At 42.1% G+C, this 19,298-nt stretch overlaps 2 protein-coding genes across 2 annotated transcripts; one reads left to right on the forward strand and one right to left on the reverse strand.

Moving 5' to 3' along the window:
• LOC104760526 (protein N-lysine methyltransferase METTL21A-like) lies at positions 187–1,043 on the reverse strand. The gene has a single exon (XM_010483469.2). The coding sequence runs from the start codon at positions 996–998 to the stop codon at positions 294–296; it is 705 nt and encodes a 234-aa protein (XP_010481771.1). The 5' UTR covers positions 999–1,043; the 3' UTR covers positions 187–293.
• Positions 13,236–15,192, forward strand: LOC109130466. Its single transcript, XM_019240036.1, has 3 exons — positions 13,236–13,782; positions 13,838–14,592; positions 14,752–15,192. Exons 1-3 carry the CDS (start codon positions 13,236–13,238, stop codon positions 15,190–15,192), a joined length of 1,743 nt encoding a protein of 580 aa, XP_019095581.1.

Consider the following 19,298-nt stretch of genomic DNA (forward strand, 5'->3'; position numbering starts at 1 on the left):
GTAATGTGAACTTTGTGTTTTTACCGCAACCGCTCCGCAGTGATGTGGAATAAGCCACACTCAAGAACACACACTCCCCTCATTGAGTTTTTAACATAGGATCCATGAACTAGAACCAATTCGAATACCCCAACAACGCTCATCATATAACAACAACATTGGTGCTTGGTTGTTACATTGACAATATGAGATAATTCAAATATCTTTCTTTCTATAGCAAAGAAACAAATTACATTCCATTGTAACAAGTAACAAAAACAACACAACATTACATAGAAAAACGAAAACTAGCTTCATGATTCTGATTCAGCTTCAGTCACTTTCTTAACCTTCTTCCTAAAGATGTAAACATCAGTTTCCTCGTAAGCATACTCATGATGAAGATGCTCATGAGGAACCTTCTCAATCCTAAAAACGACGTCGCACATCTCCCAAAACAGCTTATCAGCTTCCGGCGACCTAATCTGATACCCTAACAACACCGCACCATCATCCGCCAACAGCAACTCCATCGCCGTCACTAGCTGCCCTACAGATTCCTCGATATACACAACATCCGCCGCGATCACGAGATCGAACGGCGGATTCAACGCCGAGATCTGGTCTCTATTGTTCCAATAAACAACAGAGGCTTTAAGAGATTTACCTAGCGCCGCTTTGTTCCGTTTCAGATTGTGTTTTAGCGCCGGCATGACTGGTGCGATGTCTGTGAGCACGATCTCCGTTAGACCTAGTAGGTGAAAAGCCATCACTGCGACTCCGCATCCGGTTCCTAGCTCGACGCCGCGACGACGGCGGAAATCGAAGAGTTCGGCGTATGGATTCGGAGTTGTTGATGATGATGAGTCTAGTGTGGACCATCGCTCGGCGAATTTGGAGAGGATTAGTGAGCATGGCCATACGGATGTACCGACGTGCATCGAGCCATTGTCTTGTTGGATTGAGAGTTTTGTTCCGTTCACCGTCAGATCGATCACCGGAGAATCTGTAAATTTCATTTCTCTTCTTCGATTTTTTTTTGTTTTCCTCTCTCTCTCTTAAACACTAACTTTGTGGTGTGTATTGGAAATTAGGGCTTTCGTTTTATTTACTAATGGGCTTCTTTATGGGCTTGAATTTGTTATGTAACCCAACAGTTTTGAACGTTGAGATAAAAAGAATTTGAGTGGTGGTTTCCTTTTGTTTTGTTAGGATTTTTAACTTGGGTTTGATGATGATGATGACTGATTAGATTGTGGTCGTCCAAGTGGCCAAAGCCGAACACAAGTAGTGATTTTTGTTCGCAATGGAAATAGACACATCGAACATGTAAGATCCACTACGCCATCATATACGAATTCAAAATTATACACTTCTACACAAGTTTCACATGTTTTGAACTAGTTATAAACTTATCATACATATACTTTTCGGCCGTAAAAGTAATGCACAACACACAAAATAATAATATGAGATCATTGTAGTTGAATGTGTTTAGAACATAACCACTGTTAAAAGTGCCCTATATATACTGAGTTTGTGCAAACATTATTAGTAGGTTATACAAACGATGTCATAGACAAAAGCTAAAGTTTGGTGGTTGGTCTAATATTTTGTCCTAAATGGACAGTAAATCTAGTTGCCCTACATGTTTCTTTTAATGGGTCAAGTCAGGGATATATGCGTCTGTTTTTTCAACAATCAAAAATGTTCCTTTCTCTTAAATATAATTTTAAAGCACAAACCTCTTATTCCTCAAACTATTTGGGAATTAAAAAAAAAAGGAGCGTAAACTATTATATCAACCTAACTTCAATTTTTCCCTCTTCAAATATATTAATCTGAATTTTATCTCACTTGCATAACTAACAAAACATTTACAGTTTTTCATCAAATCTTCAAACATTTAATATCCAATCAATTTTTAATTGATATTTGCCTCGTTATGTGTCATGACAAGAGATATAAAAGCAATTCCAACAGACCCTTAAACCCTCAAAACTTGAGGGTTTTTAGTTTCAATAGACCCTTAAACCTTTAATTTTAAGTGTTTGAATAATGAATCTTCAAATTTGAGGGTGCACTATTCAACCCCTTAAAATTTTATGTATATTTCATTTTAGCCTTTATAACTTTTCTATCTTACAAATATGTCTAAAGAAGTTTAATTGTTTGAAATCTATCTATATAAATTCAATTGTTTGATTTATATCTATATACATTCTATTATTTGAAATATATCTATATAAATTTATTATTTGAATATATCTATGGAAATAATTATATTAAATAACTTTATATTTTACATGTAGTTTTATTTTATATTTTTGATATATATATATATTATATGTTGTTTTATCATAGAAGGTATTGTATTTTATTAATATTGTTTGATATATTTTTTCATTGTGTATTTTATATTTATCTATGAAAGTTTTGTGATTATAACAAATTATTAGTAAGATTGTGGACTATAATTTGAGGGTGTACCATTGGAGTAAATCACCTTCAAACCTTTATTTTGAAGATGAACTCCATTTAAAATGAAGACATTGTTGGAGATGCCCTAAGCTTGGTGTTGAGGCAAAATTAGGACGATTGACAAATAGAGCAGCCTCATATAAGTCTTCCCAAATATACCAACTAATTTACTTGGTAAGTGTAATACCCGCAAACCATTTTTTTGGTATTTTGGTTAGGGTGTCAATCGACACAGTTCTCGGACGGTTTGATCGGCTCGATTTTAATCGTCCGGTTTGCGTGTTTGGTTTAGGGAAAGCTCTAAATTCGAGTTTATAAGCGAAAACTCGACTTCCTTCGTCCCTTTAGCCGTTTCTGTGAGTTTTAGAGAGAAAAGAAGAAAAGAGTGTTCCATAGTCTGTTCTTGAGGTTTTTGGGAGTTTCCTTTGACCTGTGAGAGAGTTTCTTCCTGGAGAGTGTGGATCCAAGGCTAGGGACGTGGTGGGAAGGTTGTTGTGGTGGTAGCTTCGTTGTTTGGGCTTAGATCTTGTTGTTTGGCTAAGGTGAGTGCATGACCATGGCTTATCTGAGCTAAGATCTCTGTTTCTGTGATATTGTGGATTGTTTGGTTGTTTGTATTGGTTGTTTGTGAGTTTTTCGTAGCTTCTGAGGCTTGGATTCGTTCCTGGGATCGTGTGGGAAGGAGAAGTTTGGAGGCGAGATTCGGAGGTTCTGTTCGAAGGGAATCACTGCTCGGCAATGGTGTCCGTTGACACCAATATGGTGTCGGTCGACACCAATGCGAGGACGTCAGGGACTTAGCGAGCGTCGGTCGGCTCCATGAGGAGGTATCGGTCGACACCGTTAGGGTTCCGAGAGNCATTTAAAATGAAGACATTGTTGGAGATGCCCTAAGCTTGGTGTTGAGGCAAAATTAGGACGATTGACAAATAGAGCAGCCTCATATAAGTCTTCCCAAATATACCAACTAATTTACTTGGTAAGTGTAATACCCGCAAACCATTTTTTTGGTATTTTGGTTAGGGTGTCAATCGACACAGTTCTCGGACGGTTTGATCGGCTCGATTTTAATCGTCCGGTTTGCGTGTTTGGTTTAGGGAAAGCTCTAAATTCGAGTTTATAAGCGAAAACTCGACTTCCTTCGTCCCTTTAGCCGTTTCTGTGAGTTTTAGAGAGAAAAGAAGAAAAGAGTGTTCCATAGTCTGTTCTTGAGGTTTTTGGGAGTTTCCTTTGACCTGTGAGAGAGTTTCTTCCTGGAGAGTGTGGATCCAAGGCTAGGGACGTGGTGGGAAGGTTGTTGTGGTGGTAGCTTCGTTGTTTGGGCTTAGATCTTGTTGTTTGGCTAAGGTGAGTGCATGACCATGGCTTATCTGAGCTAAGATCTCTGTTTCTGTGATATTGTGGATTGTTTGGTTGTTTGTATTGGTTGTTTGTGAGTTTTTCGTAGCTTCTGAGGCTTGGATTCGTTCCTGGGATCGTGTGGGAAGGAGAAGTTTGGAGGCGAGATTCGGAGGTTCTGTTCGAAGGGAATCACTGCTCGGCAATGGTGTCCGTTGACACCAATATGGTGTCGGTCGACACCAATGCGAGGACGTCAGGGACTTAGCGAGCGTCGGTCGGCTCCATGAGGAGGTATCGGTCGACACCGTTAGGGTTCCGAGAGTGTCGAGCAGGTGTCGGTCGACACCCAAGTGGTGTCGGTCGACACCAGATGTCCAGTGTCGGTCGACACCCTTCTAACAGTAACCGGATTATGTCGGGTCGCTTGTGCATTGTCCTGGTTTGTTTTATTATTGTTGTTTGTGGCATGAGAGATCTTATTGCTTGTGTGTATAACCCATTAGATGGGAGGATTGTCTCATTGAGTGTTTATCAAAGACTCATGCATCTCAATTTGTGTTTGTGGTGCAGGTAAAGACAAAGTGTGATCGTGGAATTAAGGCAATGAAGAGGAGGATGTTTTAGGGACTCGATTGGATGTTGTCTGGCATTGTTAGGTTGCTAGAGTTGGGTCTTTAGAACTTGCTAGGTTGTTGGTTCCTTGATTCCTGTTGTTTGTTATTGGAATGGTTATGCTTTTGGATATTGGTTATTGATTATTATTGGATATTGGTATTTGTTATTCCGCGGTTGGTTGTGATTGTGGTTAGGTAACTAGTGGATATGGGACCACTAGTTATAGTTTATTATTATTATTATTATTATTATTATTTATTATTTAAAAAAAACGGGTCAGGTCGTTTCAGTTTGGTATCAGAGCCCTTACGGTTCTAGGTTTGGGCTCACTAGGTTTCTGTTGTTGATGTTGGGATTGCATGCTTTGATTGATTATGTGAGTTAGTCAATTTTGTGTGGCATGGAGTCCTAGAACATCCTCTTCCAGCCTACAATGTGATTCCATGGTGAGTTTATGTTTTTGTGGTTTTGTGTTATGTTAAGATTGCTTGTTAGCCTCTGTTCTTGGAAGTGCAGTGGTTAAAGGTGTTTGAGTTGTTGGTCGTGGACGTGGGCATTGTCGTTGTCGTGGTCGGACGGGTTTCCGAGGCACGCGAGTGTGTGGTCCAGAGTTGCACGAGGAGGTACGTCGTAGGATTGCAAACATATCAGGAGTGACCAGAGGGGGTTAGCCGGTAAGCGTGCCGGGGTGCTGGGAACCCAAGTGTTGGGTTGCAGCAGGTGGAGGCCAGGGTTGAGATGATCTCTTGGCGGATCTGTTGGCGTGTTGAGGGAGCGGTTACCGAGAGGGGTACCAGTGCAGGCTCTAGTTGTACCGCATGTGGCGGGGTGCAGCCGAGGGCTGCAGATATTTAGGACTATCCATTAAATTGTTAGGAGGATGGAGCAGTTGTAGATGACCGGTACGAGATTCTTCTCGAGAGGTATCGAGCCTAGAGGGACAAATAGGTGCTCATATGCAGGTTGATATGAGAAGTTGAGTTGAAAGGTGTAACATTGCAATGTTATACTCGGACCACAGGAGGTACTCTTGGTCGGGAGATGTTTATAGTCGTTAAGGATTGTTGCTCCTGAGGGGATGGTGATTCTCCTAAATACTGATAGCTTGAGGGGGTGGGGGCTCCGAGAGTGGCAGAGGGGATTATGTTCCCCTGAGGGGATGAGTAGTTTCCCCTGATACCAAGATCTTGAGGATTGCGGTCCAAGAGTGAGACGGTATAACTCGAAGACGCTGGTCTGAGAGTGAGATCGGTATGGCTTGAAGGTTGCGACCTACGGGTGGAGGAGTTGGGAGCAAGCAATGCCTAGGACGTGAGTATAAACAAACCGATTTAATGTAGACCTCGAGAGATTGAGGTTGGTTTAATCTCGGGTTTTGGATGTGTTGACCAATGGGTCAGGGTTTTACGACCAGAGCGGTTATGAATGTGTGGTTGTTGCGCCAAGATTGTGAGGCTGGTGGTGCTGGAGTCCCGGGAAGGGGAGTTGCATCAGGTTTGAGCCAGGAAAGGCATGTTTGCCAGATACATAAGTTCACGAGAAGCCTTTATGGCAGGATAATATAATCGTTGCGACGATTTTGGTTTACATTCATTGGAGATGGACAGGGTTGCTAGATTCAAGGTTTTGGTAAGCTTGTTGAGGGAAACAAGGCAAGTGGTTTGAGTTGGCGGCTTGCAAAGCATTTGATGCGATGAATCAGAATATGTGAACGTATGGTACTTGTTTATTTTATTACGCTCGTATTGATGATTTGCTGTGGAGAATTGCTAAGCGGGAAGCTAATTTTGTAATAAGCTATCTTGTGGAAGTTCCTTAACAGACAAGTTACTAGAGCTTCTTGGATGGACAAGAGGTGTTGATATCCGGGTGTTGGTGAATTGATGTCATCATACTTGATTATTAGTCTAGTAGAGCTGAGGAAGGAAAAGGGGGATTCTTACTTCTTATCACTTCACCGTGGGGAGCGTCGGTGCGGTGCGTCAAGTAGAAAGAACGAGGTATGGGTTTAAGAGTTCGTGTCAATGCCGTTTGGGTTGACAAATGCGCCAGCAGCGTTTATGAGATTGATGAACAACATGTTTCAGGAGTTTCTGGACGTGTCTGTCATCATTTTCATCGAAGACATCCTGGTTTATCCTAAGAGTCCTTAAGAGCATGCAGTGCATTTGAGGGCAGTTCTGAAGAAGCTGCGGGAGCAGAAGTTGTTTGCTAAGATGAGCAAGTGTAGTTTCTGGCAGCGTGAGATGTGTTTTCTGGGTCATATTGTGTCTACAGATGGGGTTTCTGAAGATCTGGAGAAGATTCAGGCTATCAGGGATTGGCCTAGACCGCAAAATGCCACGGAGATCACGAGTTTTCTGGGGTTGGCATGTTACTACAGGAGGTTTGTGCAGGGGTTTGCGAGCAGATCACGTCCTATAAATAAGTTGACAGAGAAGGATGTTCCTTTTGTCTGGTCACAGGAGTGTGAGGAAGTGTTTGCAAGCCTGAAGGAGATGTTGACTACCGCTCCAGTGTTAGCTTTGCCTGAGCAGGGAGAACCCTATGTGGTGTATACAGATGCATCGAGAGTTGGTTTGGGATGCGTGTTGATACAGCATGGGAAGATAATTGCCTATGCTTCGCGGCAGTTGCGGAAGCATGAGGACAACTATTCTACTCATGAATTGGAGATGGGTGCTGTAGTTTTTGCCCTGAAGATTTGGAGATCTTATCTTTATGGTGCAAAGGTGTAGGTGTTTGCAGATCATAAGAGCCTGGAGTATATATTTTCTCAGCCCGAGCTGAACTTGAGGCAGAGGCGGTGGAACAAGCTGGTGGCGGATTATGATCTGGAGATAGCCTATCATCTCGGTAAGGCTAACTTGGTTGCAGATGCTTTGAGTCGGAAGCGGGCAGCTTCGGCTCAGGAGCAAAATATGGAGTCTCTGGTAGGGGAGATCAGTGCGTTGAGCTTGTGTACGGTTTCTCAGAAGCCGTTGCGTTTGGTTGCAGCTGATAGAGCAGATTTGTTGAGCAGAGTGCGGTTGGCTCAAGAGAAGGATTTGGGACTGGTGAATGCCTCAAAGGATGTGGATTCAGAGTATCAGGTTTCGGCTAGTGGTACTATTCTGGTGCATGGGCGGATTTGTGTGCCTAAGGATGAGGAGTTGAGGCAGGAGATCCTGAGAGAGGCTCATGCGAGCATGTTCTCTATTCATCCAGGAGCGACTAAGATGTACCTTGATCTCAAGAGGTACTATCACTGGGTCGGGATGAAGAAGGACGTTGTTAGTTGGGTTGCGAGGTGCGATGTGTGTCAACTAGTGAAGGCTGAGCATCAGGTACCAGGTGGTTTGCTGAAGAGTCTTCCCATTCCAGAGTGGAAGTGGGATATGATTACTATGGACTTCGTGGTAGGTTTGCCAGTGTCCAGGACGTTTGATGCTATATGGGTCATTGTGGACTAGTTGACTAAGTCGACACATTTTCTGGCCATTAAGAAGACTGATGGAGCAATGGTCTTGGCTAAGAAGTATGTGAAGGATATAGTCAGGTTGCATGGGGTGCCAGCGAGCATTGTGTCTGATAGGGATTCCAAGTTCACTTCGGTGTTCTGGAGGGCATTCCAGGCAGAGATGGGCACTAAGGTGCATATGAGTACAACTTATCATCCCCAAACAGATGGAAAGTCAAAGAGGACGATCCAGACGTCGGAGGATTTGTTGAGGATGTGTGTGTTGGATTGGGGTGGCCATTGGGCAGATCACTTGAGCTCGGTAGAGTTTGCTTACAACAGCAGTTACCAGGCGAGTATTGGCATGGCTCCTTATGAGGCTTTGTATGGGAGGTTGTGTCGTACACCGTTATGCTAGACTCAGGTGTGGGAGAGGAGCATGTACGTAGTAGATTTTGTTCAGGAGACCTCAGAGAAGATTCGGGTTCTCAAGCTGAACATGAAGGAAACTCAGGATCAGCAGAGGAGTTATGCCGATAGGAGGAGGAGAGATCTTAAGTTTTAGGTGGGAGGTAGAGTGTACCTCAAGATGGCCATGTTGTGGGGTCCGAACAGGTCATTGACTGAGACTAAGTTGAGTCTGAGGTATATGGGTCCGTTCAGAGTGATTAGCGGGTTGGAACAGTGGCATATAGACTGGAGTTACCTGAGGTTATTCGAGCATTCCATAAGGTTTTCCATGTGTCTATGTTGCGAAAGTGTCTCCGTGAGGATGATCAGTTGTTGGCTATGATTCCTGAGTATATTCAGCCTAACATGATTTTTGAGGCGAGTCCAGTGAGGGTTCTCGGGAGGAGGATCAATGAACTTCATAAGAAGAAGATTCCTTTTATGAGAGTCCTTTGGGACTATGATGGTGTTGAGGGAAGGTTTCCAAAAGTGGAAATTTCTAAAAATGGAAAGTTTAATGGGAGTTAGAATTGTCCATTTTTAGTGGTTGTGAGCCTCGAAGGGGCTAGTGATGCCTTCGTGGCAGACTTTTGAGTCATTGTGCCTGTGTGTGGCGGTCTTTTGAGACATTGTGTGGCCTTTGTGGCGGGCTGTTTAGCCATTGTGTGGCCTTTGTGGCGGGCTGTTTAGCCAATTGTGTGGCCTTTGTGGCGGGCTGTTTAGCCCATTGTGCGGCCTTTGTGGCGGGCTGTTTAGCCAGAGTGCCTTTTTAGGCGGTCCTTCGGGACAGATGGTCTTTGTGACGGTCCTTCGGGACAGATGGTCTTTGTGACGGTCATTCGGGACAGATGATCTTTGTGATGGTCCTTCGGGATAGATGGTCTTTGTGACGGTCTTTCAGGATAGATGGTCTTTGTAACGATCCTTCGGGACAGATGGTCTTTGTGACGGTCCTTCGGGACGAGTGGCCTTGGTGGCGGTCCTGTTTAGGACATTTGTTTGGCCTTTATGGCGGTCCTGTTTAGGATATTTGTTTGGCTTTGTGGCAGTCATGTTTAGTACATTTGTTTGGCCTTTGTGGCGGTCTCGTTTAGGACATTTGTTTGGCCTTTGTGGCGGTACGTGGGACAGTGAGATGATCCTTGTGTGGTCATGAGCTATTCCAGTGAGGGGATATGTGGTTGGTAGGACATTGTGTTGTCTTACGCGAGCCACAGGAAGGAAACCTGGATAGGGATAGGACTCAGACGTGTTCAGAATTGTTTGCTCGCGACTCTTGGGGGACTTCTGTTCTCCTAGTACCGCCATATTTTAAAACTTTGTGGCTTGGGAGTGTGGTTGGTATATCGACTTCGGATGACGATCCGGGGGTGCGATGTAGGGTGGCAACCCGAGAGACTAATATTGGATTTCCTTATATATATTATGGCATGCGGGCTTAGGCCCAATGAGGAGCCAATATTATGGCATTCAGGCTTCGGCCTGATGAGGAGCCAATAAAAACTCAAGGTTTAGGCCTGTGAGTAAAGGAAAGTCCAAAATTCGAGAGCAAATAACGCCTGGAACGTGAGTTTATCGCCTAGAGGTGAGCTTTCGTAGATAGGAGTGCGGGCCGTGGAGACGGTAGCACGGGAGTCCTTGACTGACGGTTGTTCGAGATTTGAGGACGAATCTATGTTGGTGGAGGAGAATTGTAACACCCGCAAACCATTTTTTTGGTATTTTGGTTAGGGTGTCGATCGACACCACTTGTGGTGTCGGTCGACACCGTTCTTAGACGGTTTGATTGGTTCGATTTTAATCGTCCAGTATGCGTGGTTGGTTTAGGGAAAGCCCTAAACTCGAGTTTATAAGCAAAAACTCGACTTCCTTCGTCCCTTTAGCCGTTTCTGTGAGTTTTAGAGAGAAAAGAAGAAAAGAATGTTCCATAGCCTGTTCTTGAGGTTTTTGGGAGTTTCCTTTGATCTGTGAGATAGTTTCTTCCTGGAGAGTGTGGATCCAAGGCTAGGGACGTGGTGGGAAGGTTGTTTATGGTGGTAGCTTCGTCGTTTGGGCTTAGATCTTGTTGTTTGGCTAAGGTGAGTGCATGACCATGGCTTATCTAAGCTAAGATCTCTGTTTCTGTGATATTGTGTGTTGTTTGGTTGTTTGTGAGTTTTTCGTAACTCGTGAGGCTTGGATTCGTTCCTGGGATCGTGTGGGACGAAAAGGAGAAGTTTGGAGGCGAGATTCGGAGGTTCTGTTCGAAGGGAATCACTGCTCGGCAGTGCTGTCGGTCGACACCAATGCGAGGACGACTCAGGTACTTGGCGAGCGTCGATCGACACCAATGGGTCGCTTGTGCATGGTCTTGGGTTGTTTTATTGTTGTTGTTTGTGGCATGAGAGATATTATTGCTTGTGTGTATAGCCCAGTAGATGAGAGGATTGCCTCACTGAGTGTTTATCAAATACTCAGGCATCTCAATTTGTGTTTGTGTTGCAGGTAATGGCAAAATGTGATCGTGGAATCCAGGCAATGAAGAGGAGGATGTTCTAGGGACTCGATTGGATGTTGTCTGGCATTATTAGGTTGCTAGAGTTGGGTCTTTAGAACTTGCTAGGTTGTTGGTTCCTTGATTCCTGTTGTTTGTTATTGGAATGGTTATGTTTTTGGATACTGGTTATTGATTATTATTTGATATTGGTATTTGTTATTCCGCGGTTGGTTGTGATTGTGGTTAGGTGGCTAGTTGGTATGAGGACCACTAGTTATAGTTTATTATTATTATTTATTATTTAAAAAAAAATGGGTCAGGTCGTTTCAGTAAGGCTGATAACACAAAATCTGACCTATGCTCTTGTAGATGTTGAGGATATTGAAGCACAAATTGGCCAAGCTGCTGGCTGCCTAGGCATAAACTGTCATATTTGCTAAGTAAAAGTAGGTTGGTGTGACTTCGAAAATTACTGAGTCTGGTGAAAAATATGTGTGATATTACAGGTGACAAGCAAAATTACATGATTAATTGTATAAAAATGACGCTGATTTTTGAAAAAAAAAAAAAATGATGATTATGGTTAGAAGCAGCTTAGTAAAGGTTATCGAGACAATAGCATAGTTGTGACCTATGATTTATGACTGAGAGTAGGATACTTTAATTATCATGTATAGAACTTTAGCCTTGTGAGTAACTTCTTATTGTCATTAAAACAATCAGAATTTTCATTATTATTATTTTCAAAACTACATCTTGTACATATTATACATTTTCTCTTAAATAATGCATACACGATAGAAAATAATATAATATATCGTGTTGACAACTAATATATATATATATATATATATATATATGTATGTATATATAACATAAAAAGCTTTCCTAATTTTTCTAATTTCATCGATCAAGCTTCCTATTGTCGATAAATTTCAAAGACATTAAAAGTGTATTTAAATTTTTTTTTTTTTCTAATTATCTTCTTCTTTTTGGGGTAAACTTATCGAGTTATCTTTACATAATTATAACATGTAATGTAGGTATGACTGAAACAAATTTTCTTCATGAGAGCAAAAGGGAGATAAGATAAAAGGTGGAAAAAGCTAAGCTAGGAATATCAAGCTTTTTCTCCTTTCCTATTCTTTTCCTCCACTATAAAGTATGCAAAATTTTGCCTTCGAGTTAGGGTTAGGATATAAATAATTGAGCTCCAAAAGTCTCCACCTTTCATTGTCCCCACAGCCACCACTTCTCCACTCTATATATGCTTTTTGTTTTTGTATATTCTTTGCATACAAGAAGAAAAGACCTTTCTTACTCTTTAATGGAGAATATGCATGGATCTTCACTTTATCTTCTGCACCGAATATGCCTATAAAACCAGATTATTTCATTGAATGACTTTATTCCTTGACCCAATATATACGTGAATCAATCCACTAATCGATAATATATACAACTTATTCAACTTTATGTATTTTGGGTTAAATGACGATGTTCAAACTTTCATTATAAATCCTTAGCCTTTTAAACTTCCCATTTAAATGATTTCAACTATAGACCATGCATCCCATGGAAAAGAGTTTTAACACCATACATAGCATTACCCACCCCAATTGAATAAATAGTGAAATTAGAAGATGAATATAATAGAGATGAGTGAAGCATAAACAAAACAATATTAAGGGAGGGAGGGGGTTTTGAATACGAAAACTTTAAAAAGCTTAACTATTGGTAAAAGTTAAAATATCAATTAAACCTTTTGATAATTTTTTAGAAAATAGTAATAATTAATTAAATAAATACAGTATTATTTTAATTTCTAAACGCCTTGTTGAAAGTGCAACAAAGCTATGAAGGTAACAAGTAGTTGTGAAGTGTCTTAGAAGGCTGATATGCTGACGGTGCATGACGTGCTGCCGTGGAGAAATATTGTGGACACAATGACAAGATACGTGAAAAGGAAGGAAGAAGAGATCAAAATATACTCGAAGATATTGAGAGTATATTTGATAATAAAAGATAAGGAAAGATATTTTCTTAGGGATAAGGAATATTTCCCGATACACAAAGATCTAGGTTAGAGATCGTTTGTGGGGTTATAAAGTGACGAGGGCTAGCCGCAAAAGGAGCTAGCACTCGTGGGACAAAGATTGTGAGATTTGTAAACCTTCAAACAAATACAAAAAGCTTTGAAGGTGAGTGTGGGTTATACTCTTTTAGATCTACACAGGGTGCTGTGTTAGATAGATAGGAAAGTGAGCTTAGTTTCAAGTCTTGTAAGAAACGAGGTTTTTTATAAGATTGATTAAAGCGTTTGCTTGGCGCGTTCCAAGTGTGTTTTTTGTGTGTTTGTGTTCTCTATACCGTAACAATTGGTATCAGAGCAGACACCTGATAAAAAAAAATTTCTGATATCTTTTTCAACAGGTGAGATCTTCCGACTAGGGTATGGAGAAATCAGTGGAGGTTGTTGAGTTACAAGGGCCATTGAAACTGGACCCAGAATGCTTCGGTTACTATAAAGTCTCGATCCAGCAGGTCATCTCAAGTATTGACATGGAAGCTTGGTTTGCAGTGGAGGACGGCTGGTCTCATCCAACTGAGAAGAATGAAGATGGTGAACTGGTGCAAAAACACAGAAAGAAGTGGACAGCTGAAGAAAAGGCTGAGGCCAAGCACAATTCGCAGGCGTTGTCTGTCATCTTCAAATCTCTGCCAAGAAATATCTTCAACCAAGTTCAAGGTTGTGTGTCAGCTAAAGAGGTGTGGGACATTCTGGTCGTCACTTTTGAAGGCACTTGTCCAGTTAGGCGCACGAGGCTGGACAATCTTGCATCTGACTTTGAGAACCTGCAGATGACTGAAACCAAATCTGTGGCAGATTATAGTAGTCGGTTGAGTGGTATTTCTCAAGAGCTTGTTGAATCTCAGAAGCTTGAAGACGAAGAGAAGGTTGGTCTGTTGGTTAAGAAGTATTTTCGCAAGATGGAAAGAGGTCAGCGAAAGGGAACTACGTCACTCACAAGTGCTGATTCTGACAAGGGGATCAGGAAGAGTGATAAGTCAGTGTGCTGAGTGTGAAGGGTATGGGCATTACAAGGCTGAGTGTCCAAACAACAAACGAAAGCACTCCCTACAATGTTATGGATGCAAGGGTTTTGGTCATACCAAGACCGATTACCCCTCACAAGGAAATAAGCAGAAGTCCTACATCACATGGAGTGAGAGTGATTCTGATGAAGAAGATAACAAAGGTGAAATTCTGAACAACTTTGTGGCTCTGCTGGGAGTCATCGAAGAAGATGAAGGAGACGAAGCTCTGTTGTTAAAAGAAGACTTTGACAAGAAGATTGAGTCTGACTCAGATGGAGAGGAGGTTGACTTGTCAATGGAAGATCAGATAGGGCTTCTTATTCAGACTATTGTGCAAAAGACACAAGATAACAGTGAGCTGTCTGTCGAGAGAGATACGCTTCAGATGAACATTGCAATGCTGTCTAAGGAACTAAGTGAAGAAAAAGCCAAGTCTCTGCGTCTTGAGAAGCAATTGGAGGAACAACTGAAGAACATTAGGATGCTGAGTAAAGGAACTAAAGATATGGACATCTTGCTCAGTACTGGACAATCAAGCACTGCAAAGTGGGGTTTGGGGTATCAAGGAATCAACTCTGACAAGTCCACGCAATTTGTTAAAGGGCAGAACTCTGAGCCGAAACTCAAAGAACAACCTGTTGCATCAAACGGTCAACGTAATCAGTTCCCTAAGGTGAACCTGCATCCCAGGCAGATGATTATGCAGCATGAGGTGCATGGGATACAGCCTTATGGTTCACATAGCTATCAACAGCCTGCTCAGTGACCTGTTGGTCTCAGCAGGAGAAGAGGATGCTGGTATTGTGGTCATCTAAATCACTATAAGGCCCAATGCTTCAAGTTTCAGAATCGTGTGACAAATCTAGTGCAGAATGGTGGTTTCTATCCAACTGTTAGAAGAGTTAGTCAAGGGTATGTCAGGAAAGATGATCTCTATTGTCATGTTGCGTACACAGCAGATAGAACTGAGGTTAATCAGGCTAAATGGTATTTTGACAGCGGATGCTCCAGACATATGATAGGTGCTCTTGACAATTTGTCTCATATAGAAGACGTTGCTGGTGGAAGAGTCACATTCGGAGATGAAGGAAAGGGCACAATCCGAGGAAAGGGTGCAACTAGTGGTGACACTCAACCACATCTAAAGGATGTGTTCTTGGTGAATGGTTTGAAGGCCAATCTGATCATTGTCAGTCAATTGTGTGATGAAGGGTTGGATGTTACTTTTACCAAGAAGGACTGCAAAGCCGTTGATCAACAAGGGTCTGTCAAACTCAGAGGAAGACGATCTGGGAATAATTGCTATATGTGAAAATCTGAAATGCAATGCTTTAATGCCACTGCGGAGTTAGACACAGAGTTGTGGCATCAGAAACTTAGTCATTTGAATGTTTGCACAATGTTGAAATTGGCAAACCAAGAAGTTGTTCGCGGACTGCCAAAGCTGAAGGGTGACCCACACTTTGTATGTGGTCCATGCAACAAGGACAAGCAGATCAAAGCATCTCATGGGTCTATAACAGACATTCGCTCAAGTCATGCTCTACAGTTGGTTCACATGGATCTGATGGGGCCTATACAAGTTCAGAGTATATCTGGTCGACGATTCATCTTTGTGATGGTGGATGACTACACTCGCTACACCTGGGTAAGGTTTCTTCGTGATAAATCTGATAATTTTGAGTGTTTTCGTATTCTTGTCTTGCAGATTAAAAGTGAGAAGTGCTCAATCGAAACCATTCGAAGCGATCATGGTGGTGAGTTTCAAAACGACAAGTTTGAGCAATTCTGTGGGCATCAAGGCATTACTCATCAGTACTCTGCACCAAGAACACCGGAACAGAATGGTGTTGTTGAACGTAAGAACAGAACGCTGCAAGAGATGGCACGAGCTATGCTGCATGGAAATCAGGTGCCTCATCGTTTCTGGGATGAAGCTGTGAACACAGCCTGTTACATCATCAATCGTGTGCATGTTTGCCCGGGGACCAGTAAGACTCCCTATGAGCTTTGGAAAGGGAAGTCTCCAACTGTGCACTATTTCCATGTGTTTGGATGTCTCTGCTATATTCTGAATGATAAGGATCAGTTGGGTAAGTTTGATTCCAAGAGTGATGAAGGCATTTTTCTAGGTTATTATGGACATAGCACTGCCTTTCGTGTCTACAACAAACGTCTGCGATCTGTTCAGGAGACTGTCAATGTAGTGTTTGACGACACCTCATTCCTACGAGTTGCACTGGTGCCTATTGTCTCTGACACGGACCTGGTAACTGATGCTGAGAAGTCTGTGCCACAAGCTGCCAGTCATGTTGTCTCTGACAGGCCTGTATCATCACCTGTTTCAGTTCCTGTGACTCTTCAGGTTCATAGGAATCACTCCTCTACTGATGTTATAGGTGCGATTTAGGGGGTAGAGTTACCAGAGGGAAGCAGATTGATTTTTCTCAGCTGGTTGGGAAGAAACAAAAGGCTGTCGTTCCAGAGTTTGTCTCTCAAGATTCTGACGTAGTGCAATTTGCATGCTTTGTTTCTTCTATTGAGCCCAAGAATCACAAGGAGGCGCTTCGTGATGAGTTCTGGGTTGCTGCTATGCAAGATGAGTTGGAACAATTTAAACGGAGTGATGTTTGGGAACTCACTCAGCGTCCTGCTGACGTCAACGTCGTAGGAACAAAGTGGATATTCAAGAATAAGAGTGATGCTAGTGGTTGCATTGTAAGGAATAAAGCAAGGTTGGTACCTCAAGGTTATTCTCAAATTGAGGGAATTGATTTTGATGAAACATTTGCTTCGGTGGCAAGGTTGGAGTCAATCAGGTTTATGTTTGGTATGACATTTGCTCTTAAGTTCACTTTGCATCAGATGGATGTTAAAAGTGTCTTTCTAAATGGAATACTGCAAGAGGAGGTATATGTTGAGCAAACAAAGGGCTTTGAGAACTCGCAGCATCCTGAGCATGTTTATCGACTGAAGAAAGCCCTGTATGGTCTAAAGCAGGCACCACGAGCATGGTATGAGAAGTTGACTACGTTTCTGATGGAATAGGGATACAGTCGAGGGAGTGTTGACAAAATGTTGTTTGTTCTCAACAACAACAATGATCTGATGTTCGTACAGATCTATGTGGATGACATTGTTTTTTGTTCCACTTGTTAGCCTCTTGTAAAACAGTTTGTGGAAAGCATGTCTCAGGAGTTTGAGATTAGTATGGTGGGAGAGCTAAGGTACTTTTTGGGATTGCAAGTTGAACAATCGGCTGATGGGATCTTTGTATCTCAAAGTACCTATGCTAAGGAGCTTGTACAACGTTTTGGTTTGGATAAGAGTAAAGAAGCAAAGATTCCAATGGGCGCAAACGAGAAACTCTCCAAGGAAGAAGATGGGGAGGATGTAGATGAGAGACTATACAGATGAATGATTGGAAGTCTACTGTATTTGACTGCTAGTCGGCCAGACATATGTCTGTCAGTACGGATCTGTGCACGCTATCAAGCCAAGCCCAAGATGTCACATTTACTGGCTGTAAAGAAGATCATCAAGTACATCAAAGGGACATTGGACTTTGGTATCTATTATACCAAGGATACCAACACCTGTTTGAGTAGATATTGTGATGCTGATTGGGTAGGTTCTGTGGATGATCGTCGCAACACAAGTGGAGGATGTTTCTTCATGGGCAACAACCTGATATCATGGCACAACAAGAAACAAAATAGTGTTTCTCTATCAACTGCTAAGGCTGAGTATATTGCATTAGGAAGCTGTTGCACACAACTCCTTTGGATGCGGCAAATGGCTTCTGATTATGGTATGGATTCTGATACTCTTTTAATTCATTGTGATAATCTGAGTGCAATAAATATTTCAAAGAATCCTGTTCAGCATTCACGAACCAAACATATTTATATTAGACACCACTTTGTTTGTGAATTAGTTGAGGCGAAACTGATCGAGATTGACCATGTGAGTACTGATTTGCAGTTAGCTGACTTGTTTACCAAGCCTCTAGACTTCAACAGATTTGTAAATCTGAGAAAGTCCATTGGTGTGTGTGAATACTAACCTGTTTTGCATAAGTCAGAGACAAGAACGGGTGCTAGGACAGATCATGGAAATCCTAGAATATATAGAAGATCAGCACTCTGAAAGAAATTGTGGGAAATAGCTACTTGTCATGCCGGTCTATCCATCCTGTCAAATGTTGTCATGTTTTAAGAAGGTCAAAGAGCTGTAAAGAGACACACACATACACCCTCAAGAGGAAAACTCTGATTGGGTGATAAGTCTGATATCAGTGATTGACAATATCATATGATGTCACTGATGTTCATGTCGGTGAAACAACTAACAGAAGGCTGAGGCACATATATATATAATATATATATATATATATAGTGCTCTTCAAAGAGAGAATCTCCAGCTGCCTTAACATGTTGGATTAGATTGCAGACTAAAGGCATGGCAGTGTGAAAGACTACCCACATGCATCAAGTCTCTGATCTTCCACAATTCAAAAGGTTATGATAGCTCATGGTAAATGTTCCAAGTGGTTGACACAGCAAAGGTATGGTTAGTACTGTGATCTGTTTTTGTTAATAAAAAAAAAAATTTAAAAAAAAAACTTGGTTATGCTCACATGCGTTTATTCTCGATCTGGATGTTTTCATGTTCATCGGTAGTGGATGTGTTTATCCTATGTTTTGCTTCATGATCAGATTCATTTTCCCTTAAAGGGGTGAAGGATGTGATTTATTAGGATCTTGTGATTAATACATTTGAGATTAATAAGGAAAAAAGATTTGATGTACCATAACAGATTCATTGAGTGTTTTCTGGGTTGAGATGGTTGATGGGCCGAGGATTTACAGTCCAATGATTTTCACGAGAATGTATAAAAGGAGAGGCTAGGGTTGAGTTTTTCTCATCCTTGCGATTTCAGATCTTTGTCGATTAAGCTACTAATCTTTTCTCTCCTCTGATTTTGCTCTCTAACTCTTGATCACCATGAAATCTGTGTTTAGCGGTTTTCACTATGATTCTAGCTCGGATGAGGAGCTTCACACCCCTCCGTCAGCTCTACCTCCATCGTCTCCCTATGTTCTGATTGATCCTACAACGGCGATGGTCATCTACGAACCCCGCGATGAATCAACTACAGCACCTCCGGTGCCGGAGAATCCCTCACCCATGCCAGTTTCTGTCGAAGCGGATCACGACACATGCGACTCTTCGTCTTCTCTACCAAGAAGGACAAGATCTCATTTTCCGGTGATTGATCTGACCGGTGATGTTCCTGTGCCTACTCTGTCGAATCAGGGAATCTCATCCCGGCTGCGCAAGCGACAAACCTCTGCTGAGCCTGATAACCGGGAGTCCAAACGTCCTCACACTGTCAAAGAGAAGGCTGCGGCAACC

The sequence above is a fragment of the Camelina sativa genome, chromosome 18, assembly GCF_000633955.1.
Source record: "Camelina sativa cultivar DH55 chromosome 18, Cs, whole genome shotgun sequence".
NCBI classification, from domain to species: Eukaryota; Viridiplantae; Streptophyta; class Magnoliopsida; order Brassicales; family Brassicaceae; genus Camelina; species Camelina sativa.